This window comes from Lacerta agilis, chromosome 3, assembly GCF_009819535.1.
Source record: "Lacerta agilis isolate rLacAgi1 chromosome 3, rLacAgi1.pri, whole genome shotgun sequence".
NCBI lineage: Eukaryota > Metazoa > Chordata > Lepidosauria > Squamata > Lacertidae > Lacerta > Lacerta agilis.
Window position 1 is genome coordinate 36682303 of NC_046314.1, and position 25452 is coordinate 36707754.

Below are 25452 nucleotides of genomic sequence, written 5' to 3' on the forward strand. Positions count from 1 at the left end.
TTTGCCCTCTACAAAACTGATCCAGTTTCAAAAGAGTAGTAGTAGAAGCAATAGTAAATAAAACGAATAAGTGGCACAACAAACAACCACAGGCGTCATTTTCACTGAGGTAAAATATTTCCTTTCCTTTCTGATGAATTGTTCCAATATTCTGCCTGACATAGCACCTCATGTGGCTACCACACAATAGATGAAAGTCAGGAAATCTATGTGTTCTCCTTCTTTGAGGGTCTCGTCTTACATTATGACAAGCTAAACGTTCTTCTAATTTAGGGTGTCAACCCTTTCTAAAACATCCATTTACCAAATTCTCTCAAGCACAGGTCTTCTCTACCTTTGCAACCTAGTATCTTTCAACTAGAGGTGCCATGCAGAGGCTTATTTTGGGACATTATGCATCTAAAGCATGCCCTCTTATTACTATGGCATTGCCAGAGGAGAAATGCTTGGAGTGAGGGGGAGGGGAGGACTGTAAGGAGAAAAGAGTTTGGCAATCAGAAAGAATGAACGAATGAAGAGGGCTTCATGCTCTTTTCTCTCTCTCTCAGATTATAACTGGCCAGATCCCCAAGAACACACTTGTATCTAAAGTAACATATTTCCAAACAAAAGGTCTTCTCAGAATTCTTTCTGCTTGATCTGGTGGCCACTAAAGCTCAGGTTGAAGCCACAAGAATGCAGAGGTCCTGTTCCTATCGTGCACCCTCCTGCTTTCTTGTACATTTAACAGCTCACACAAGTGTTCTAGTCATGAGAACCAGTGAAAAGGAAACCTATAAACCAACTTTCACACTCTGCTGAAAGTGGAATCTGTGGGGTTTCGTAGCCAGACTTTACTCCGATCGTATAAGATCACAAGTACTGTTTAAAAATGGTTTGGACTGGACATCTTGAATTTGGAAATGTTGATAAAAACCAGATTACAGAATGCTTTATGTAACAGGAAACATTATTGAAAAATTCATGAAATTTTAAACAAATAAATATACAGTGAGAAGTAAATAACTTTATATGACTTCAATCTTGACATTATCCGTCTCAGTTCTCCTGTGAATATTGCATTATGTCTATTTAGAAATCGTTTTGGAGATTGAAAGATCTTCAGCCTACAATAGCTAATGCCCAAATCTTCCCGGATAGGATTGTGGATCAAATTATTTATGAACAGAGTGTGATTCTGAATCACTCACTCTTTAGAGGGAGTCACTCACGGACACATCAGACTCAGAGGATTTTTTACACTCTTCTTAACTGTAGCAGGTGTAATAAATATATGTCATACACATGAGCTATATGACATTCAAAATCCTTACATACCTTTTACATTTTTGTTACAAAAGGCAGGAACATCAACTGGAGAGAACTCTTATTTTGGTTTACTTACCTGTCCTGGAAGGTTCTATGTTTTACTCGCTGCAAAAAGATTTAAAAAGAGAAAAATAGATTACTTGCAAGTTTCTTCCACCACAAAATGGAAAGCTCTAATGCCACTTCTTTTGTCTTTCATTGTTCCATGATTCAGTCTAATGCCATTTCTTTTCCACCATGGACCTTTAAATCTTTTTTTTTTTTTTAATGTGCCTTGGTCTTTTAAAAGAGACATTCTTCTGTGTGAGAAAACACAGTCTTTAGGTCTTACCCGTTGAATTATCTCCAGATGCTCCTGAGAATTACTGAAATTTTTCCCAATGTCAAATATGCAGAAAGTGTCTCGTTGACAGGCGGTAACCCAATTCTGGTATTCTGATGCATCTGGAATCCGATCCAGAAAGATCCGGAAGGCTTCCCATACAGCTTCTTGGCAGACTGAGAAAACAGAATAAGAATGCCTACACTTTACTGGGCAAAAACTGTAATCTTAATTTAGTAATAGCACCCATATAGAGACTTAAAGGTGTTTGATCCCTTACTAATGCTTCAGTCTGTCTCACATATGCAGCTAAATGGTGGGTTACATGGAACTCTGCTCCACAAATGCCCCAACCTCTGAAGCTCATTCAATCATTTCCTAGTTCTACCTTTTTTTGAGAAGTGAAAGGACCACTGGCGGCCTCTCTATTTAGAACGGTCTAGCAACTTCAAAGCTAGGCTAACCCCCAGCACCCTTTTTTTTTTCCTTTTGGGAAGAAATGTGCAGTATGCTCATAAGTATGTTTAGTCAGAACTAGTCCTCATATGTTTATTTCATTCTTAATTTTTTTTCCACATTTGTTCAAAGCAGCTTACAGTATAAGAACGTCACACAATACCAAAAAATACCCACTAAAAATGGACACACACACAACATTCATATATCAAAAAACAGTAATAGAGGAACAGAAATAAAACCACAAAGCCAATAAAATAATCAAATGTCTTCCAAAACAGTCGTGTTTTTGCCAGATGTGCATAGAAAGATTAGCCTGATAAATATACATTGGAAGGGCATTTCACTTAAGTAGGAGTTACTCAGAAGTATTTATTTATTTGTTCAATAAAGCTTACAGTAAAGCCACTTACACCGAACGATAGACTTTGTTTCCCCAGTGATAATGCCTTTTTGTGACTGTAATTCTACGTGGTCCATCTCCCCAAAATGATTTTTAAAAAAATGTTTCAGAAAATCATGAGGTCTCAGCCAAAGGGAAGACACAGAGAAAGGACAGCAGCTTGCTCAGCAATAATTAGGAGGTGAACATGTTAACTAAGAGTCATGAAGCACTAATTTCTTCAGATCAATCAATAGTGAAAATCATGGGTATGGGGTGGTTATTGAACTGCTGGCTCCTTTAGCTGGGGTGATCTAAAAAAATTATATATATTTTTTAAAACTTCAACGGTTGGGGAAATGATCAAGCGGCAATGTGTGGTTGGAAGAACCGGACCTATGGCAGGAAAATTGTACTAAGTATGATGGTAGCAAATAAAAGAGCAGGCTCCAAAGAGTGGCTTTTAAAAGTTACATTGACAGGTGGAAATACCCTGGCAAGTACAATAATGAGAAATGCCTTTCCTCTTGATTTTTTACCTCAATCAAACAGGCTTCTGCTGCAATAAATATGTCAACTTGGTAACTCTCTGTGAGACATGTTTTATACTCCTGCTACTCTAAGGCTCTGTACACACCAGACATATTTAGTGCACATTTGAAGCACATTAACTACCTCAGAATTCGGGGCACTGTAGTTTTGTTATGGGTTGCTGGAAACTGTAACTCTGTGAGGGGGTAAACTATGGTGGCCAGAACTCTTTGAGGGAAAGAAAGTGCCTTGAAGGGCAAGTGCAAGTTGCGCATGTATTGGCATCTGAATAACCAGTGATTTGGATAGTTGAAACTGCTGTCTGCAAAAAGCTGTGCTGATTGAGGTGGGGCGAATTGGTGACAACAAATCCTACAAACAAGAGATCTGTGCTATGGGCCAAGTAATAGCTTTTTAGATATTTGGTGGCGATACTACAGAACCATCATTTGAGTATATACACCCATCCAGTTTTTATATCCTGTTCTAGACCTTGCAAAACTATTTCCCACCCCAGGATTTCACAGTGATTTATACCTGTACCCTATAAAATCTAAAGCTAGTCACCAGAACCAGTTCCTAGCGCTGCTGCAATAAAGAAAGGTGACTATGGCTGGTTCCTATTGGGAGTAAAGTATTTTCCTCACATTCATGCCCAGATAATGCTTGAAATGGTTTTCAAATGGTTTTAAAATTCACATTTTATTGAAAGGATGGTTACCTATCAGCTGATCCTCATGGTTCCTACTGCAGCCTTTTACAGTGTAGGACTACCAATATGATACAAAAATGCTCTTGAAATGGTGTATTTTTGAAAAAAAAGTGTTTTTCTCTGGGCATGCCCTCTCATTCATTACATTTGAACAGTAACCAAGCTACTGAAGCTGGATCAGGATCCTGTGGTAAAAGGGAAAACTGTTGTTCCACAGAAAGAATTGCCTAGGCACAGATGGAAATAATCTAGCCATAGATAATGCCAATTCTAGCGTACATTTTATCTCCCCCCCAAGAATCTATTGACACATAAATGTTATACTGTGGTCCTATGCATCTATATTCCTACTTCATTTGTTGTCGATTCAAATGACCCTGCAGGGAAAAGAAAAGAAAACCTGCTTTGATGTATAGTCCCCATGGAAACAACTCTCCTCTTTTGTACATTGGCTCTAATTTGTTAAAAGTTAAAGTGCTCCCTCTCGATGCTGAATAACTAACTGAACCGCATGCCAAAACTGTAGCTACTGGTGGAAAATAACAGCCATCGCAGCTGTGGAACAACTGCTGGCTTCTGTATCATTTGGGGAAATAAAAGCGAGCACGTGCAAACACACAAAACTAATAAGGCTGGGATGAGGCTTCAGAACAAACACACAGTAGGGTAAAATCTCATGGCTGCAAGGAAGAGTTCCAAGAGTCCCCTCTGCTCAGCCTCTGTCAGCAGCCTCGTGCAATTACAAATACAACAAGCTCCAAAAAGGAGGACTAACGTGCACACAAATATTTAACAACCTGCTGTTCATAAATGAATGTGTGCATGTCAGACTACACCAGCTCATTAATTAATTCCTAACAAAAGAAAAGTGTTTGGTTTTTTTGCCATATCGTACAAACCAGCTTGAATAGCTTTAAAAGGGAGCTGGGCACTTCACAGACAAAACATATGTTGCCTGAGGGAAGTTTTTGAGAGGAAAAAACCAAGCCAAAAACGATTTTCAATTTATTCTTTTTTTATTTTTGATGGGGAGGGAGATATATCAATGGTGGCCTAGATCCAATGCTTTTAGCACAATATCCTGTCCACAAACAATGGATGGAGGGTATAGAAGCAAAGGAAGCTGGCAGTAGTGGCTGGTATACATTGGAACTGGTGGGACAGAAAGCAGGAAGCCAACAGCAGGTGGCGCTAGAGCCAATGACTGGCAGAGCCAACTACCGGTAATTCTAATTCTAATGCCTCCATCCTTCTTGCCGAGTTCTACAAAAGCAACATGGAAACTAATGAAGAGAAGGAAACTGGCAGCTAGAGCGATTTCCCAGAACAGTGGTTTTCAACCAGTGTGCCATGGCACCCTGGGGTGCCTTGAATGATGGTCAGGGGTGCTGCGGGCAACACTGGCCTCTGTCCCTTTTCCCTTCTCTCCCTTCTCTGATGCCCTCTTGTGTCTCTGCCTACCAAAACCTTGCACAGCTGTCTGTTGCAGCAGCCCAGGCTACAAGCTTCCGAGGTACATGGTGCCTCTGAGGCTGGCTAGGGCAGGCATAGGGAACCTTCGGCTCTCCAGATGTTTTGGCCTACAACTCCCATGATCCCTAGCTAACAGGACCAGTGGTCAGGGATGATGGGAATTGTAGTCCAAAACATCTGGAGAGCCGAAGGTTCCCTATGCCTGGGCTAGGGGGTGCTTGGTGCCAGGAAAAACCCGGATGTATGTCAACACGATGGAAAAAGCAGCAGAAACAGCTCCAAAAGCCTGAAATCACTATTTTCGGGGCTCAACAACTTTGCAGGTGTCAGGAATTTTACCTTTTGAAATACGGCAACCCTAATATAACAGGTGCCTGTGAAAGTTCTTTCCATATTCACCTGGATATGAAATGCATAGTTTCTAGATGCTGTGAAACTCATGACATTAAAACCTCCATACCTTAAAGACAGTCCTGAAAAAGAAAGCTCAATCCCATATGCGAGAAGAGAACTGCAGTCGAAAATCAAGAATTGCTATGCAATTTAATTTTGCTATTTTTTTAAAAAAATCCATTTGTATAAATATATAGGCAAGGATTGCATAGAGAGGAGAAAATGCAAGGAAGAATGAATGTAAGAAAGAAAGAAAGAAAGAAAGAAAGAAAGAAAGAAAGAAAGAAAGAGATTCCAAATAAAATTTAAAAAATTTCCTTCCAGTAAGTGCTTGATTTTAAAGGAGAGCATCAATATAATGGGCAAAACAGAAACATGGTGAAGTGGAGAGAAAGCCAATGGGACATGGCTATCTCTGGATAAAAATGCAAGCCAAAAGGGCATATTAGGTGTCATTACATTCTTTACTTTAGAGTCGAACAAACTAGAAATCCAAAAAGGACTTCTCCACAGAATCACTTAGGAGGCAATACAAGGCCCTAAGAGTAATTTAGCACTAGGAAGGTACCACCATCCCCTGTTGAAAACATCCAGAATGATTTTGAGATGTAGAGTGAAATAAAGGAGGAAGCCATAGGAAGAAATATTGTTGTAATAATGTGTGACTTCAATTACCATGTTCCAGTGATGAAAAGGAGGTAACATTTCTAGGCGCCCTAAATGACCAACCTAAAACAGTTGGCCATGGAAGCAACCAGATAAGCATCCATGGACAGAAACTTGAATGGTGCATAGGACCTGGTGCGATGCAAGATTTAAATGTTGTTGAGCTGATTGCAAAAAGTTGCCATGGTGTTACCAAATTCAACATAGATTTGAGTGGGAAATTGCCAAGGAAGCCCAAAACAGTCACTTCAAGGAAGCAAACAAACATTGTGACTCAGTGAATTCAATAATGCAGTTCCAAGGCTGCCATCTCTGCACCAATAGTCTTGCTGATATAAAAGGGTTAATCACTGTGCAATTTTCTTTTCCATCCCCATTAGTTCATACTAGGTAGCTGCCTAGGGGAATTTTGTAAGGGCAATAAAGGTAAAGGTAAAGGGATCCCTGACCATTAGGTCCAGTCGCAGACGACTCTGGGGTTGCGGCATTCATCTCGCTTTACTGGCTGAGGGAGCCAGCGAACAGCTTCCGGGTCATGTGGCCAGCATGACTAAGCCACTTCTAGCGAACCAGAGCAGTGCACGGAAATGGCGTTTACCTTCCCGCCAGAGCGGTACCTATTTATCTACTTGCACTTTCATGCTTTCTTTTTTCTTTTCTTTTTTGCAAATCATTTTTATTAAATTTTCCACTCTAACAATCCAATCAAATCACATTAAATATTCCAAATTATACATAAAAATAGCAAATAATACAAATATTCTGCCAAATTTTAATTTTTTTGGCTTCCCATGCTTCAAACATGAAGGGCTCTGATCAGCATCAAATTCATTTGCATTCCATTGCACTTTCGTGCTTTCAAACTGCAAGGTTGGCAGGAGCAGGGACTGATCAATGAGAGCTCACCCCGTTGCGGGGATTCAAACCGCAGACCTTCTGATCGGCAAGCTCTAGGCTCTGTGGTTTAACCCACAGCGCCACCCACGTCCCTGTAAGGGCAATACAACGATATAAAAAAAATAAAGGTGAAGGAGACAGAAACATCACACTGAGGTGGCTGTTCCACAAACAGGGGAGCACCACTGAGTAAAACCACTACCTAAGGAGTACCTCAGAGGCTACTGAAGTTGCTATACCCAGAATATGCCAGCACACCATGCTAAACACACTCCTAGTCTTTGATGCTTTAACTCTTCCTTGGCAGATGAACTACGTCTCCTGCTTAATCACTATTTGTTTAATGATACCAACCAACATTCAGAGCATGCATCAAATCCTGCAGTCAGAGAACACCAACCTGCAGGCCACACCCAGTCACGCCTTCTCCTTGCCCCACACCACATCTTGTGGGGATTTTGATGGGATTTTTGTTGGGATCATAGCATAAAAAGAGCAGCACACACAGCAATACAGACAGGAATCCCTCTTACCTCCCAGGACTATAATTAGGCTGAGAAGGGAAAAAAATGCTCCTTTTGGCACCAGTGAGAGGGATTTGTTTTCTTCCTAAGAATAATTACTATGCAGGGAGAGGATCTTGCTGGAAAGGGAATGGTTAACAATACTCTTCTTATCCCTGTGATTCCAGTAAGAGTGCTGCCTGTTCTGGTATTTAGATTTGGAAGGAAACAGGTGCCAGTTTGGGCAAATGGGAAGTCACCCATTTTTACAGATCTAGGTTGGATTTATTCCATTCTATAAATGGCAGAAAATTTATCTGCTTGCAGTTTTTCTGTAAACACCACAAGTTCCTGATATGCATGAATCATTTTTAACCCATTTGCAAAACTCATGTGTGACAAAACCTATGGCACTGCAGCTGATGAATTATTCAAGATAATGTATTATATACGTTCTACAAACATTCGTGCAGAACATCTTAGCTCTAACTCACAAAACATAAATATGAGAGATGCAGAAATATGTGGAACTGCATGACAATTTTTCTGCATTTGCTGATGCTCCAGAAGAGGGACAACATTCATCGTATTTAGCAGACAAACTCAAACAGCTTCACTAAACTTTTAAATTTGTCTTGGACTGCAGGTGTACACTATCTGGATCCTTTAAATTCAAAGCGGCTACATCATTATAAACAGTCTCTCAAAAGCCTCTGTGTCTTGGAAAACCTTCCTCCAACACCCTTCTTTTGGTCAAGTGCAGCGCAAACCTCCAGATGTCCATAGGTTAGCTATAGTTCTAAGTGATGCAGGAGGGCATGAAAGAATCCTACTTCTACCTTGTGCTACTTTTACTAGAACTGAAACACATCATCCAGAAATTCATGTGACACAGCTAGGATTCAGTGTGTGTGGAGGGCAAGCTGCCTCTGGAATGCTGTTGGTTCTATACAACATCTCTAGAATTAAGCTGCAATATAAGAAAACAACAAACAACAAGAATCCTGCTGGATCAGAAGACTAAGGACTCATCAAGTCCCATCTCCCACAGCAGCCAACTAGCTGCCTCTGTGAAATCCTCTGGGAGCTGTAGTCGAGCATCATATTGAGGACACCATTTTGGTTTCCCCGAGTTTACATGGTTACTTATAAAGAGATGAAACGCAGGCAGAATTGACAGTACAAGACCAGGCAGATTGTTTTTGTCTGATTCAGTATAAATGGTTGCTTATACACTGTCACATTTGTACCTGACCCTCTCTCCAAGGAGATTGGAGCAGCATAAAATACATTAAAAATTATCTCATTTTATATAGTGTGGCCAACAGGTTATGGGCCAATAGGTTAAGGGTAACTTGTTACAAAAATAAATGCATGGTATATCAAAAGCAGATCAAATTGTGGCATGCTCACCTCTTAGCCTATAATAAGCTTGGTGGCTTGCTAAAATTTGCTTCACTGACTCTTGAGGGCAAACCTTCACTCCAGTTGGGAAAAAAGAAGACCTCTTTGTTCGATGTTTTGCCATATCAAATATCCTTCGGATAGTGGATACTTTAGACCTCTTAGTTGTTCTTTCTGACTTTTCAGACCCTGAAGCATCTGCAAGATGTTTTGCTTCACCGCGATTCATTTTATTAGGGGTTTCTGTTGAAGGAAAGACAAAGAGAAACAAATGCATCAATAAAATGCTATACAGTACACAGATGGTTGTGGGTAGCTAGTCAACCCCCATTTACTGAAGAATAATGAAACAAACTATTGCCTCAAAATACCAACAACATGACAAATGTTTCATTATAACTTGCCTCTGTTACAAGGAACTGGGTGTAGATCTGCTGTCTAACCTATGCATTACTGTCCACCGTGCTACATTTATCTTCACTTTCAAGTCAAAGTGGGTTTGCCTGTTGCATCATTCAACAGCTTATGCTTGGCTGTCTTGAGTCACATGCACTCCAGGCACTCCCAGACCTACCAGCATGCATCTGCTTCTGGCTCATGAAAGATACCAAAGCACTGGGAAAGTTGACACTATCCTTTTTGTGGGAAATTATGCAGGAAAGTTATCTTTAATAAATGAGAGCAGAACTTTGTACAGCGTATTTGCTAGTCTAGATATTATGCCAAACACAACTTTATACATGACATTCTAATTCAAGGTGCATGTGAATTTTTAAGTTAACAGTAAGGAAATTATGAGCTTTGAATTTCAATGGCTCAAAAAAAAAAAGCTGCATTATCAGTTTCATGGAGATAATGAAGGAGCAGTCAGTGAAGTAATTATATTTTCAATTTTATTCACTGATGCTTAAAAAAAATTATAATGTTGATTTTAAATGAACTTTTCAAGATGCTTTGGAAGCATTTTTGCAGTTCTGTCTTTTAATTGCACAAGCAACCTAAAAGAAGGAAAGGTAAATAGCATCCCAATATTTGTTTAAAGACCTCCCATGAAAAGGAAATGGTAAAATGTGTAGATAATTGGAAAACTTTCTGAGGCAGAAAATATTTGTCTAGGAGGACAACAATATGTGTGTAGCTAACTTAGATACTGATGAATTGGCTGTAGATGGTAATTGCATTTGGAAATAGTTCAAATTCAGTAAGGGACAGAGAAAAGGAATCAAATGTCTTTCAAGAGAATCAAGCTTACAAGAAAATAAGAATATTAGGAAAACTAAGAGCTAAATATTTAGTGGAGCATGACAAGTTTCCACATAGCAGTTTCCACATAGTTTTCTCTCACTCTTTGAAATGAAGAATATAGCTTCAAGCAAAGCCGTAAACATTCATTATTATGTCAGTGGTTGTTAGATAGATGAAAAGAAAATAAGAGAGAAAATATGCTTTTTGTGATGATTTGGAATTGAATGAATTGAATCTGAGCTGACAGGGGCGGGGGGGGGGGGGAGAATGGGGGGAAGTGACACTTCCGGTAATATGTCAAAGAAAAAGTAGCTTCCTTTGTGCATTGGACTATTGCATAATTTCTTAATTAACATTCCAATGGATGTCTTTTTCAAAACACACAAGCTGGGAACAGTCAAGTGCTCTTGAACACAGAGAGTAAAACACCTGGATCTGAGTCTGGTCCAGAACTATTCTTTTGCACAAACCTTAGTGTTGGTTGCAAGGGCAGCACACACACACACACACACACACAGAGAGAGAGAGAGAGAGAGAGAGAGAGAGAGAGAGAGAGAGAGAGATTCTAACATCTTACTGACGACAAGGAAAGAGAAGACAGCAATGTGGTTCTGCCATATTTCTCAGCTCCATTTCTATCAACAATCAATTATTTTTCACTAACCTGTGACCAGGCAAAATGAGCATCAAACACAAATAAAAGTTTGCTAAAACAGCATACTTAAGAAGTAGGACCAGATATTCAGTAAGTGGGAAGGCTTTGACAGGGACTTGTAAACAACAACAACAACAAACCACCACCTTGGTGCATGAACCAAGGCACTGCCAAAGTGGAAAAGTAGCACTATACAAAACCTTTCAGTCATAAGGCACAAATGTGAAGCACGTATGGAACAACTTCTTGATAGCTCAGTTGGCCTGAGACTCTTAATCTCAGAGTCTTGGGTTGGAGTTCCATATTGGGCAAAAGGATTCCTGCATTGCAGGGGGCTGGACAAGATGACGCTTTCAACTCTACAATTCTAGGGATGGAAAGAAAGGAATAAAACCTTGATTATGCTGTAAACTTCTAATTAGTCTTTCCGAACCTGAAGTCCCACATATATACTGAACCCATCAGCCCCAGCCAGCACTGGCCTAAATTGATTCACATAAGTTCTTATTTTTATTTAGTTAGTTGTTATTTGTTAATTCTGTGATCCAGCATGCAGAACAGGCAGAGCAACATGCAGGGCTGGCATAAGGGATTGCACTTTTCTCCTACATTTTATTCCTGTTGTGGAGATGACATTATGGTTTAAGCGAATGTGAAGTACAGAAACTGTTCGTTTTCAGAGTATTTTTTTTAATAACAGAGTTGCCATGCTATATTTGGTTGGTATTTTGGTTCTAATCTATCAGGAAAGTAGAGGTCGTTGCAATCATAGACTGGGTCAAGTGCGGGGTGGCAGAAGAGAAGTCTTAAACATGTGCTTTACAACTGGTATACTGCACATGGACACAACCAGGATCTTAAATTACCTCACTGCACTGCTGGTTTCTTATACAGTGGTACCTCGTGTTACAAACACCTCAGGTTACAAAGACTTTGGGTTACAGACTCCGCTAACCCAGAATTAGTACCTCAGGTTAAGAACTTTACCTCAGGATGAGAACAGAAATCGCGCGCCAGCAGCGCAGCAGCAGCTAAAGTGGAACCTCAGGTTAAGAATTGTTTCAGGTTAAGAATGGACCTCCGGAATGAATTAATTTAATAACCCGAGGTACCACTGTATTGCTAATTTGCCATCAATACTGGCAGCCTCTCTCTCTCTCTCTCTCTCTCTCTCTCTCTCTCTCTCTCTCTCTCTCTTCCTCTCCTCTCTTCCTCAATCATGGTAAAACCTCTGGCCCTTCTTCAGAATGAGACAGGGAGGCAAAAAGCCTCATGAGGTGGGTGGACAGAGATGGGTAGAGTATGGCTGGTACAGGCAGTGAAGCAAGCAAGTGGAAGGAATGGTGCTTGGTGCCCGACACAACTGTCTCAGCTTGCCTCATTAAAGTGGCAACATGATGTAGTTCTCATGCTGGGTTGTTGTTTTTTCCTGGGCCTGCTAAACAAATCTATTATTTTTTCATTCAAGACCTGTTTTTCACTAACACATTGTGAAATTTGAACTCAGGCCTTCCTAGTCCCCATCAAACACTCCAGAGTGAGGGATTTCTGGCCTGCAGGCTAATTTATGCCCAGAAAGCTGTTTTTAGCCATGCCCACATGATGTTAGGTGTAGGGCAGGTAAAGCCACAACTGCAAATGAATAATTGGGAGCCTCACCTTTCTAAGTGGTGCTTACATTTTGGCACCTTTAAATGGTGCAAACGCAAGTCTTTTTGGGGTTGGTTCCCCTTAAAAATGCCTAAGTCAGGGTTTCCCAAACTTGGGTCTCCAGCTGTTTTGGGACTACATTTCCCACCATTCCTGACCACTGGTCCTGTTAGCTAGGGATGATTGGAGCTGTACTCCAAAAAGAGCTGGAGACCTAAGTTTGGGAAACTTTGGCCTAAACAAAGACAGTCCCTTGCAGCTGGCATAAATATTTGCTGTAAAGGTCAAAAAGGAAGCATCCAGAGGTTTCATTTTCCATCACTTTTGTGAACACCGCACATACTTGCTCTCATGTGATCTTTCATGTACTTCTCGTCACTAGGCACAGTCAATGTCCTCCCCTCCCAGACCAGGGGGAAATAAGCCAGACAAAGGATTCATAGAAAGATGAGAACACATTCGCCTACTTTGTGAGGTAATTGTATCTCCCCTGCAATCCATTTCTAAAATATAAATAGATAAACCCAATATCCAGTGCCTTCAAGCTCTCCACACTTGGAAAGATCATTGTTCACCAGCCCCTCCCCCATATCTTATTTACATAGATATAGTTACTAGTAATTACATACCTTTTTTCCACCAAAGAGCAAAACCAACAAAATGCAGGCCGTCACATTGAGCACCTTTTAAAGTATCTCGCTTGCCAAGCTCTATCGCTGCTCAGTAACAATATATTCTTTAAGAAGTCCTGTGACATGAAAATTGCTTGTACTTCTATGAATTCCCTTCCTTTCCTTCTGCAGGCAATTAAGCTTGACTCATCCTAGCTTCACATAATTCCAAATCCTTGACAGGTGAACTTTGATATACTGTACCTGTTCTCTCTTTTTTAAAAAGTCAACAGAAGTTGATTAGCAGGGTTGACGATCCATTCCCATTTGCACCTGATACCACAGCCAACCAAATCATTTTTAAAGATGTAGTTCTGCTTTCTCCCTGGGGAGGGCACAATCCATAGTAGCAGAACTCATTGTGTGTCTTGACTCTTAACCATTCTCTGAACTGTGGCAAGTTGCATAGCTGGCCTGACTCTGCATAAGGCTGCTCTCTATATTCAACTAAACAAATACAATTCAAACATCAGAAAGGAGCAAAGGGCCTTGCTGTAAAACACAGTGCTGGACCAACAGCTTCCAATTCAATTGCTTGTGACAAAGATGAGAATTCCAGGATTAAATAGCTAATCTGTACGCACCAAGCACATATATACACTGTGTGAAAATTTAGGACAAGGATATAAGAATTTGTCTTGCCGAATCGGACCATATAGATTCATCTCTGAGAGTGGCCAGCTGTTTGGAAGTCCACAAGCAGGGCAAGAATGTAGGGGTGTTGATGGAGCTCACCTGGCTTGTCCCAAGAAGGAAACTTTGGCAGCTCAAAGAACAGGAAAGTATCACAAGCCCCAAAGTATCCTCCATCTTGGATTAAAATCCAAGTCTGAGAAGGATTTCCCATTTATCCTCCACCCCACCCGCCCACCCACTTTAAAACATTCACTTGGCAGGCCAGCTTAGTTCCCTCTCTCAGTAAGAGAGGCAGCTGTTCAATTGTGCTGGGTGTAAGCATGCTTTAGTAATTTGTGACAGGATTTAGCCCTAGAATCCATTTTTAATTCTAGGATTTGTAAAGTAACAGTTTTAAGAAGTGCTTTTGAGTATTCTGCATTGCTGAGTAACCACGTTCTGTTCTACTTCAGTCCCACCACAGCTAATGGCAGGACTTGTCAGCCTTCGGCTCCATCTAGCTTCTCTCTCTTTAGAAGCACTACATATATGAGTTTGTCAATACATATATTTTCAAATAAACTCAGAAGCATGGATAGTTAGTCTCTAGCCTCAGATTTGCCACATATAACAAATATTTTATGCTACCATCATTGTTGTATCTGCATGTGACACATTGGCTAAGCATGATAATTTTGCCCTTTTACTTAGTTCTGGTTATTTGCAAAGGCATTTCCTGATTTCTGTACTGTGAAGACAGCTGTGGAAATATTATACCCCTCCCCAATTATAATTCAATTGTAGATAGGCAGACATCTGTCACACACCGCTGACCTTTCATTATCACTTAACATTTATGTAACGTTTTTCTTATTTGCAATTCTGTACAAATGTTGACTCACTGGTGCGTTTTTGAGGCACTATTATTTCTATTAACAACTCTTTCCCCTTGCCACAGTCACCCAAATTCTTTTGACAGTCCTCCTGGAACAAGCTAGCCCTCAATGTTGGTGCTGTATTCATTGTTTCATTGGTTGATGACAAATTCATTGACAACCACCACTCAGATCCTCCACAACCAGCATGGACAAAGACTCTCCACAGCATGAGAAGACAGGTTAACTCTTCTCCCAGTACTGTTTTCCTTCCAAAAGCTGTCCCTGGAATAACAATTAGCTCCAATTTTAAAGTGTGTGTGTATTTAGTGGGAAAATACAATTTTTAAGTATGTGTGTCTGTTTTAGTAGGAAAATTAAGCTTGAGGACCCAACAGATCAAGGGCTTCTGAAATTCACATATTTTGGTAGTGGGGAACACTAGCCAAATCTTTGGCAGCTACCTTATAGATTAATGTTATTGCTTACAACAAACCGTTCTATAGTACTCTCACATCTCATTCTCTTCAACATGTTGTTTGCATACTCCTTCCTGAGACTAGGCTCAAACTGGTGGGACACAGAGAAGGACAGTTGATGGTAGGTGGCACCAGGGGTAGAAGAATCAGGGAATCACAGTAGGCAGAGCTAACTGGAAGAGCCATCCTCCTCCCTTGCAAAGACACTAAGAACTGAGTACAAGGCTGCATGCATGCTTACATGAGAATAAGCCCCACTGAACTCTATAGGACATACTTTTAATTAGGCCTACATAGGATTGCTTCGCCTATGCCACTGACCTCTCTATCACAAACAAACACACACAGAATGAAAATAGATCATAGTGATGCAGACTCAAAACGAAGAGAGAGAGCAGAGAATGAGTTATTACATCATGAGGAAATTGGTGAGAATTAGTGGACTCAGTTGGGGGGCACTGTCACAGCTACCCATAGCAAAAGGCCTCCCCTATGTAATACCTCACCCTCATCATAATTCATAGATTTGCACCCATTTCATCATGTTTCTACATAAATCCAAGTAAGTTTTTCTACCACTTGGGCAGTAGTTCTTTTTTATGACCCACCAAAAGAAGAAGAAAAGCACCTGTACTAAATTCCTCTACTCCTTACACAGGTATCCATGGGCAAGATGTGCCTTTCTCTGGGACAAGTAACTTTGAGAAGAGCTCCCAATCCTCTCACCCTATATCTCACAGCCTTTCCCCTCTGAGCCCTCATACTTGCTCTCTGGCTCTCATGAACATGTGGCTAGATTGGAAAGCAAAAATGTTCAGAGATCTAGATGAGGTGTGATATAAAGCAAAAATAATATGGTTATGTAAAATAGAAGACTAACAAAATGTAGAATGTGGACCAAACAGCTGTAGGTGATTGCATAAAACAAACCTGCTGAAATCTGAATAATTTTGGATGAAGGGGCAATAATATCCTGAAGGCATAGCTGTCAACTTTCCCCATTTTTTTGCGGGAAATTCCCTTATTCCAGCACCGTTTCCCACTGCAAAAAAAGGAAGGTTGACAACTATGCCTGAAGGTCAACCCAATGCTGGAAAGCTATGAAAAGCAAATTATTTCTGTCCCATAAGATACTTTCAAAATGCAGGCAGGACTGCCTGATTGATTAGCAAGGCATACTGCCTTTAGAGTAGACCAATTACTAATGGAAAAAGTTGCATAAATTCAGAGACAAAAGCAGTATTGGATGACAACTTCCCCTTCCAAAAATTATCAAGTGGATAATTTTATTAGCTTTCTTATATATGCTGCCAAGCAAGCTAAGGACAAGAATTACATTTTCAGCTGCTGCACTGCTTGTGTTTAAATTACTAGGCAAAACTAATGATGGAAAGGGAGCTTTAATAATTAAATACAGATCAGTATTTAAATGTGGCAGATGGGAAAATCCAATCAAGAATATGCTTATATTATAATATGAACATTGCAATACAGAACAAAGAAATAATACTCGAGTCTGCCGGCTGAATAAGAAAGACATATCACTCACATACTATACAACTTGAGCAAATTTTTCCAGTAGCAGCATTTCCCATTCAGTTCAATGGAGGGGGAGGAAGATTCACATTCAGAACTTTCCCTTTCTTATAATACAAGTTGTACCGACTGACGGTTGAATAAATTGTATTGATTGATAATACAAGTTAAAAGGGTAGCTCCTGCTTGTGTGGAGCTTTGGCTGTGTATTTGAAGCTGCTAGAGTAGGACTAATTCTGCTCCCTTCTACTGGGAATGGATACAGCTTGCTAAAAGTTTGGTTTCGCAGCCACTCATCAGCTCTCAACTGGACATACTAAAGCAGCTGGCCCTTAGGGAATCTTACTATTAAAATACCAACAGATAGCATAACAAATGTATAGAGCTATACAGGCTCTACATAAATGCCATAACCCCCATTACGTGCCTTGACCTTAAAATTCTGCCTCTTTATAAGGCAGTTCCAAACTTATATAGTGGTACCTCGGGTTACATACGCTTCAGGTTACATACTCCGCTAACCCAGAAATAACGCTTCAGGTTAAGAACTTTGCTTCAGGATAAGAACAGAAATTATGCTCTGGTGGCGCAGTGACAGTGGGAGGTCCCATTAGCTAAAGTGGTGCTTCAGGTTAAGAACAGTTTCAGGTGAAGAACGGACCTCCGGAATGAATTAAGTACGTAACCAGAGGTACCACTGTACTATGAAAGAGTGTGAAGGCTAGTTCAAAGTAGGATTTGGTCCTCTAGGGAAAATAAGAAAGGTGCTGGGTTGGAAAGAGCTGGCTGGTTCTTTGAAGGAAAACTGCCCCCCCACCCGTGCTGTGTGCCCCGCCCCCAGAACGCGCACCACACCCCTGTGGGCAGCGCCCCCACCCCCAGAATGCACACCCCACCCCCAGAATGCACACCCTGCCCCTGCGGGCAGTGCGCCATGCTCCCAGAATGCGCACCAGCCCCGCCCCTGCCTGCTTCCCGCCCCAGGTGCCGGAGCATGAAGCTCCACCACTGAATGCATCCATATGAACACACAGGCAACAGAACAGCGTACAAATTGCAATGCTCTTCTGACCGGTTTGAAGTGACAGTACAATTATGAAATTAAAAAGAAAACACCAGACCACAGACTGCAATAGAGTAAGCTTCCTGCCAAGAGTACAGTACTACTCAATATTAATTTGGACCTGTTCATTTGGATCATTATTGTACAGAGAGTCTGTTATTAGCATTAGTTGCCTTGTTCTCGCATGCCAGAGTTCTCACCCCCCCCCATTTCCCCTGTTATTATCAAGTCTACTTGTCTCAGAGGACAAGTAGACCAGTCACCATGCTATCAAGAGTCAAACATGCAATGCCTCTATCTAATCCAACTGACCAACACAGTCAATTCAAACATTTCATTGTATATACCTTCTTTCAGAAGGAGGCAAAAGGCTCCCCCCTCCTGATCTTAAAACATAATGGTTTGGACACAGATGGATGGTATACAATAAATATTACAAGCATATCTATCATGATGACTAGTTTATGCTAATATCCCTATAAGTCATATTTATAAGTCATACTTCAATAATACAAAAGGGTCACTCGCAGGTCTTGTGTTAGAGAACAGGTTGCATGTGTTGTTTAATACAGCCAATACAACTGCCTATAGCATTTCCACTGTGAACAGAAAATTTAACTTGTGGAATGGCGTTGAGCACTCAAAAGCTTGTAGCCTTGCATAAACAAAAGAAAAATTGTGATGAGGGCCTCTTGGTACAGATATTTTTAACCTTCTTGAGGTCAGTTATATAAACAGAGATCTTTAACAGTTGCTAGTCACTGCTGAGGCCATCAGGAGGGGAAGTGGAAAGCCAGAAGTAATTAGAATGATTTCTCAAAGCACATAGAAAGCTTTTGTGCTCCTGTCTGAATAAACTGGTGAATATTTATTCTCTGACCTAAAACTCACATTAGGCTTCCATGAACCACATGATCCTCGTACTCTTTTCTGAAAAGGAAAGGACACAATGTAGAGGTACTTGATCTCAGTGTGTAAGTAATTTAGACAGGGGACATGTTCACACATTCATATGAATAACTCCTGAATCATGTGATGATAACATGTATGTGTAAATTATGCTTTGATGCCGTTCAACAATATTCTACTGTTTCAGTGAAGGCAACACAGTGTGTGATAAGTCATCAAGGGATGGAACGAACACTATCAAGAGATAGCACATTCACATGTGGGTGACCCAATAAAATGCAATATAGGGTTGTTGTTTTAATGCTTTCAGCAACATTTCACCATGGCATAATTTTCATGTACAACAAAAGGAGTCAATAATATTGTGACAAGAATTATCATGCATCTTGTATTAATAGTTCAGGTTGTGGAAGAAAAATATGACTAGAATTCTGCTTAGTAGGGATGTGTGTGTATTGCCAGCTTAAGAACATGCCTGAACAACCATTGGAATTATGCCTAATATGCATGGAGCCATGAGAGGAAATTCCAAATAGCTTTAATGTGCTAAGAAAGGATGAAGAAGTACCATAGGTCAGTAGCACAGCATGTGGCTAGCAGGCAGAAAGACCCAGGTTCAATCTCTGGCATCTGCAGGTTGAGAAAGAGCAATGCTTGAAGCTCTGAAGAACTGCTGCAAATCACTGTAAGGACAAAACTAAGCTAGATGGAGCAATGAATTTGGGCTTGGTGAACAGCAGCTTCCTCTACAGTATTCCTGATGTGGGTCAAATCATCTGGAAGTCTCCTCCTAACATTGGATGTACATATTTCCCTCTAATTCTCTAACAAGAAGATTTAGGATTATTATTATTTTAGTTTATTCTTTATACCTGTGCAATATACTATTTCAATTAGGTCATGAGGGAATTTTGTTGCAAGGATTAAAAAGTTATATACCGACTTCCTACTTATATTTAAATAAGTCAAATTAATGCTTTCGTAACACTTGGTCCGTGTATGACAGAATGTCTTGCATCTGCCTTTCATTTGGGTATCAGATTCATTCCGAAACAGTGTTTCATGTCTGAGACCCATTATCAAAGCTAATAGGTGCTGAAAAACAGAGGTGGAGCCAAGAATAGAAACTGAATTCTAGGGTGTGGCTTAGATTGCCGTGTCAAGAGTAGGCCCGTGTTGTATACACACCATCACAGTAAGCTGCTATGCCATGACTGTCCTCATCCCAATGTAGAATCTAACATGACAGACCTTCCTGGAAGATGACATTACTGTTGCAGAAAGTTTCCAAAAGATAGTTGGATGAGGAGAACCTACATCACAATTTGCTCTGGGGCAGCTGCATAATTGCTGTCTCTGTCTTTACTCAAGAAAGAAACTGATGAGCCCAGTATGAAAGTGGTCCTTTAATCTGAACAAATAATTGAAGTTTCCTAATGCAACTCTCATACCATTGATCTCTGTCCAGGCATAAAGACAACTTCCTGGCAGTACATTTAAATAAAATATAAATCTTTAGAGGCTAGCCATGTTAGCCTGCTGCACCCAAAACAACAAAGCCTAACAGTGTGGTCCTAACCATTTCTACTCAGAAATAAATCCTATTGAATTCAATGAGGCTTACTCCCTGGTATGTGGAATTAGGATTGCCATGATACAAGCCTTTGTGGACTGCTTTGTGGACATGAAAGTTTATGCTATGATAAATTTGTTGGTCTTTGAGGTGCCGCAAGACTCTAGTATCAAGAGAGCAGGGTAGGGGTATCAAAATATGTGCATGCATTTTCATGCCTTACTACAAAAAAGGAAAAATGGGGAGGGGGGAATCACATTAGGAAGACTATAACACAAACTGACAAATACTAGCACTGTTTTAGATAAATCTTCTGATCTGTCATAGCCCCTATGCACAGAAATAATCTTGAGTTAAGCTGTCTGGTGCAGGTTCAAAGTATAAGAAAAAAGAGATTTTATTATTTAATCCTTTTCCTGTCCCCTCCTGACCCAGGTAGTTGCCTTGTGTCTTATCCTCTAAATGACGACTTCTTGCGGAAATAATTCATAATCTCTATCAGGAAGTTTCAGATAGTCACTTTCTTCTTCCTAAAATGTCACCCAGTAACTCCTAATTTCAGACAGGTTGAAATCCTCAAGAATTATATAAGAACAAGCACATATTTCCGTATAATAATTTTCTTTTTTTTAAAAGCTACAAGATTCATACCCTTGTTAATTGACAATCTGTCAAATACGTTTGTTTTAATTGCTTTAAAAGGTTCATTCAATGCAAGAGCAGTGAATCTCTACCCACATTTTGCTTATAGCTCTTGCTGCAGATACGCATTCACTTTTCTCTAGCATCCAGGTGTCCCAATTTTTAAAACAGTATTAAAGGATTACATTAACTGGATTGTGAAAATGAAAGATGGAATAACAAACAATGGTTTCAAAAGACAACTGTAAGTGGTACTACTACTTAGCTAAATTATATTTTTCTCTAGACAAATGTTCTCAATGTTGATTCTGATCAGTGTTTGTTACAGCTTTTTGAGTATGCCAGTGAATGATTCTACTTCCTATTATCAGGCAGCTTAAGAAAAATAGCAGACAAATGACTGCATTGTTTCATCTAGAGACATTATTTCAAAACAGTATTGGTAACACACTGTCATTAATCTATCCCTACTCATTTTGACAATCCAATAAAAATAGATTTGATCCTGAATCCCATTTGACGTTTACCTGCACAATGGATATGTCTGGTATATGTACGAAGTGATTCAAGAATGAGTGAGGCAGTCTTTAAAATATTTGTGGCATGAGCTAAAATCCACTCATTTTTTTGTACTTCACTTTTCCTGGAATATGCTGGACAGACCCAGAGTTGGAACATGGACTGAATCCTTGCATTTTTTTAAAAATCCAATCATAGCAATGTGAATTTATTTATTTATTAAAAATGAAAGAAAATCAGAACACCAAATGAACTAATAAACAATAACAAAATCCCCCACCCAATTGCTGTTTTCTGCCTAGAAAGAAAAACGGAAATGTAACAGTGACAATGCTGTTTCTGTTACACAAACTTCAAAGCATGTGAACTTTTCACTTCATCAGAAGGAACAAAGCCCAGTTCTGATGTATACTAAATGCCTTTGCTTATATTAGGACTCCATTCTAAAACAAAGTGAGACTTTATTTGTTTGTTTTTAAAAATTAATTCACTGCAAAAGTAGTATGTACCATTTTATTATCATTGTTACCGGTAGTTCTTGCCTTTCTCAGCAAACACTTAAATAATGTTTTTAATCCCTGTACAGCATTATCATTAACACATAAACACTTTGATGGCAAGTACATCTTCAGTTTTGAACTATAGCAGTTTCTCTTAAAATGAAATGGAAGCACATTATCCACCCAAAAGTTATTTATAATTAAGCCTCACTGAAACTAAAAGGAAAAGTTGGTAGTGAATTTGCAACTTAAATGACCAATTTTAGTTGGATTCAGCAGAAATCCATACTTACCTCTTCACATTTATTGCCTTTTTTGGTTTTGAAATTATGTGTGTCTTACAGAAAGGTCTAAAGCGAAGTGCATCATCTACAGAGGCTAATTTGAATGAATCAGGCATACTAGGATTTTTTATGAAGGGTAGCACAAAAAGCTTCTGTAATACAGCGATAGTGAATAGGAAAAACAAATCCTATAACAAAAATTACTCTTCAGTGAAAGCATGTCCAAATCTGGAGTGCAAAACACATTTTAACATTCGCACAGTAAATTTGGCATTTGTTCCTCTCAGCTAAAACCCCTGCTTCCCCACCCCCAACCATAGCTGTCAACTTTTCTCTTTTTTTAAGGGAAATTCCCTTATTCCAAAAAGGATTCCTCGCAAGAAAAGGGAAAAGTTGACAGCTATGCCCCCAACTGAAGCATCAATATACTTTAAGATATACTCACCTTTGCTTCCTTGAACTTGGAGTGCGAGCCAAATTATAAGGAATATTAATCCACTTTTCAGATGCATGCTGCTTTTTATCATTCACAATGTTCAAGGCTGGTTATTCAGGAAACAGAACTTCCGTTGGACTGACTTTAGGAACAAAACTAGCTGCGTTCCCCCCCCCTCCGCCAAACCCCAAGTTGTTTAGAATGCTCTCTGGCCCAATGTGCAATAACAGGTGTGGATGCAGAAAACCTGAGCAAATTCTCAAGCTCACACCTGTAACCCGAAGAGAATGAAAGTAGAACTGGAGTGAGAATTCGGAGAAGAGTGACGAAGTTTAAACAAGAAGAAAAAAAAGCAGTGTCTGTTTCTGGAATAAGCTGTTTATCTGCTGCTCAGACATAATCCCTCTTATGGTCCAGCTGGAGGAGCTGCCTTCATCTTATTAACCTTCTGGAGTGGCATCTGTCAGCTCCCAGTAGACTTTCAGTAGCACCATGATAAACAACAAGCCCTCTTCTAGTGACCATTACCTGTCAACACTTGCCATTTGGACATCCCAGTCATGTGGCCTATGTCACATCAAGAAGCATCGGCAAATGACGGCAGTAGGAGAGCCCATTACTTTGGTGAGGTGCAATCATAGCTAGCGAGCATCCTTTCAGCAAGCTGATGGTGCGGAGCCTTTCCGTTAAAAACAAACAAACCAAACCAAACCATGAAAAGGCTGCTTTAGCAATGTCTGAGCAAGCAATGTCATGACTCAGCAGGAAAGTCCTGTAGCAGTCACAACTTGGAGCATCCAATTCCAAATTAGATTAGGAGGGGGTGGGGAGGGAAAAGAAGGATTCATGGGCAGAGACAGGAAAGTAAGAGGAATGCATTCTGCAGCCTGAAGCCTAACAAAATTTGCAATACTGTTAATGACAAGTATTTCCTTCTACAAATCAGCATTCCATTCCATAATAATAGTTGGACCTATTGTAACATTTATCTGTCCTATATTTGTGCCAGGGTACTGTTATCTTTATTTGGTTAAAAAGAGGTTACACGTCTTCCAGGAAAGCAGGGACAATGATGGAATTGGTCTTTTCATTCTCTTGCATATCTTTGTTTGCCCTGGTTAGGCTTCACACTGTGAGATTCACTGGCAGCAAGAAACTTTCCTAGCGCTGCAGGAACAAGTTGCTCTCAGAACAACCTTCATTTGAACCTGGTCAGAGTTCTATTTTTACTTGGGATTTAAACAATGGCAGAAGAAAACAAAGATCACCCTCTTCGATCTACTTGTGGCAAGGATTACAAAGCCGCTGCTGTTGGGACCCCAAATTGACCTACCCTGCTGCCTGTTTTTTTCTTTTCCTACAGTCTTTAGGGGCATAGATTTATGTTTTCTGAACAAATATTTCTTCCAGCCTGCTGGAAATAAAGGGAGAAATCTGTGCCAGGAAATCAGCCATCTTGAACAATGGAATTCTGGGTTTACTCTGAGCTACACATGAGAACACCAACAGCACTATAGCTATGCTGATATTTCTTCTTTCATAAATCCTGGGAACAAAGTACAACTCCAACCATAATTAAGCCATGTAAAAATCACAATATGAGAGGATGAAAAGACTATGTTGTCTATTCTTTAGGAGATTCTGTTCTTTTACACACTGCAGGAATTCTCAATGCAACATCACCTCTGCAACGACAATGAATGGATTTTCTAGGAGGACTGAATGTTCTCTGCAAGCCTTGTACTTGCTCTGTAGCCAAGATACCCATTATTAAAGAATAATTAACAAAATAGATAAACATAATCATGGTCACTAGGAAAGGCAGAGAAATGGAATCAAAGTTTTTGAAGAATGCTTAAAAGCATTAGAGTCCAATACTGAAATACCAGCTGGCAGAACCAAAATTTGATTATTAGTTACCCAGAACATATTCAGAGCAGAATAATCTACTACTTAGCATATTACTAAATTAATGTGTGTTTGCACAAAATTACTTGGCAGCAGCACTCTCTCATCAAACTTTGCTTTTGAGATTGTAAGTGCATTAACATTTACTAAAAATTGATAACCTATTTTGCAAAATTTCAATATTGCTAACTTTAATAAACTTAAGATATACAGCAGCTTTGTGAAAAGACTGCAAATCTTTTTCACGATAGACTTAACAGCACATTTTAAAACATAAACATAAACACATCATACCATTAGAAAAGCCCATACAAAACACCTACACTTCATTAAAATGTATATACACACACAAAACAACCTCCCATGACAGCCACTGGAAGTTTTGGCAGTACATTAATATGAACAGCATCTTCTCACATGGGAATAAACTCAATTGAATTTAGTGGGAATTATTTACTTGCAAATAAAGACAGGAATGGGCCACATGAATGTTTCTCTGATGGAATTTATACACTGAGAGCTATCTGTAAATCTTGGATATTTTTACAGTACCTTATCCATATTTCCACTTAATTAAAAAACCTGGTAACTAAACTTGATAACTACCACAGTGAAAGCAAACAAGGATGATAAACACTCATTATAGCAAAAGTAATGCTATCAAGGGACTGTTGCTTCTCTAAAGTACTGCTGTGTTTAATTATGGGTCACTGTTAATTAATCTAGAAGTGCTTCTTCTAGCCGGTTTGCTGTCATAAATAATTATACATTCTTAAAGAGGCAAAGTTTTTTTTTAATGGCTGTATTTCAATGGGACATTATAAACATACAAGTGAAGCATAGCA

At 39.7% G+C, this 25452-nt stretch overlaps 1 protein-coding gene across 6 annotated transcripts in view; it reads right to left on the minus strand.

The window, feature by feature from the left end:
* The window catches only part of IMPG1 (interphotoreceptor matrix proteoglycan 1), a 78001-nt gene extending 54623 nt beyond the window's left edge, over positions 1-23378 (minus strand). For 5 of the 6 annotated variants that reach the window (XM_033143277.1, XM_033143274.1, XM_033143273.1 and 2 more), the window contains exons 1-4: positions 22709-22851; positions 9057-9290; positions 1640-1806; positions 1385-1413 (exon numbers count right to left, since the gene is read on the minus strand). In XM_033143277.1, the coding sequence (XP_032999168.1) occupies positions 1385-1413; positions 1640-1806; positions 9057-9290; positions 22709-22790 (512 nt within the window). In that variant the 5' untranslated portion in view covers positions 22791-22851. Of the gene's footprint in view, positions 1-1384; positions 1414-1639; positions 1807-9056; positions 9291-22708; positions 22852-23227 lie in introns of those variants that run through there. The other variant, XM_033143272.1, reaches the window with a different exon arrangement.
* Positions 23379-25452: the final 2074 nt, after the last annotated feature.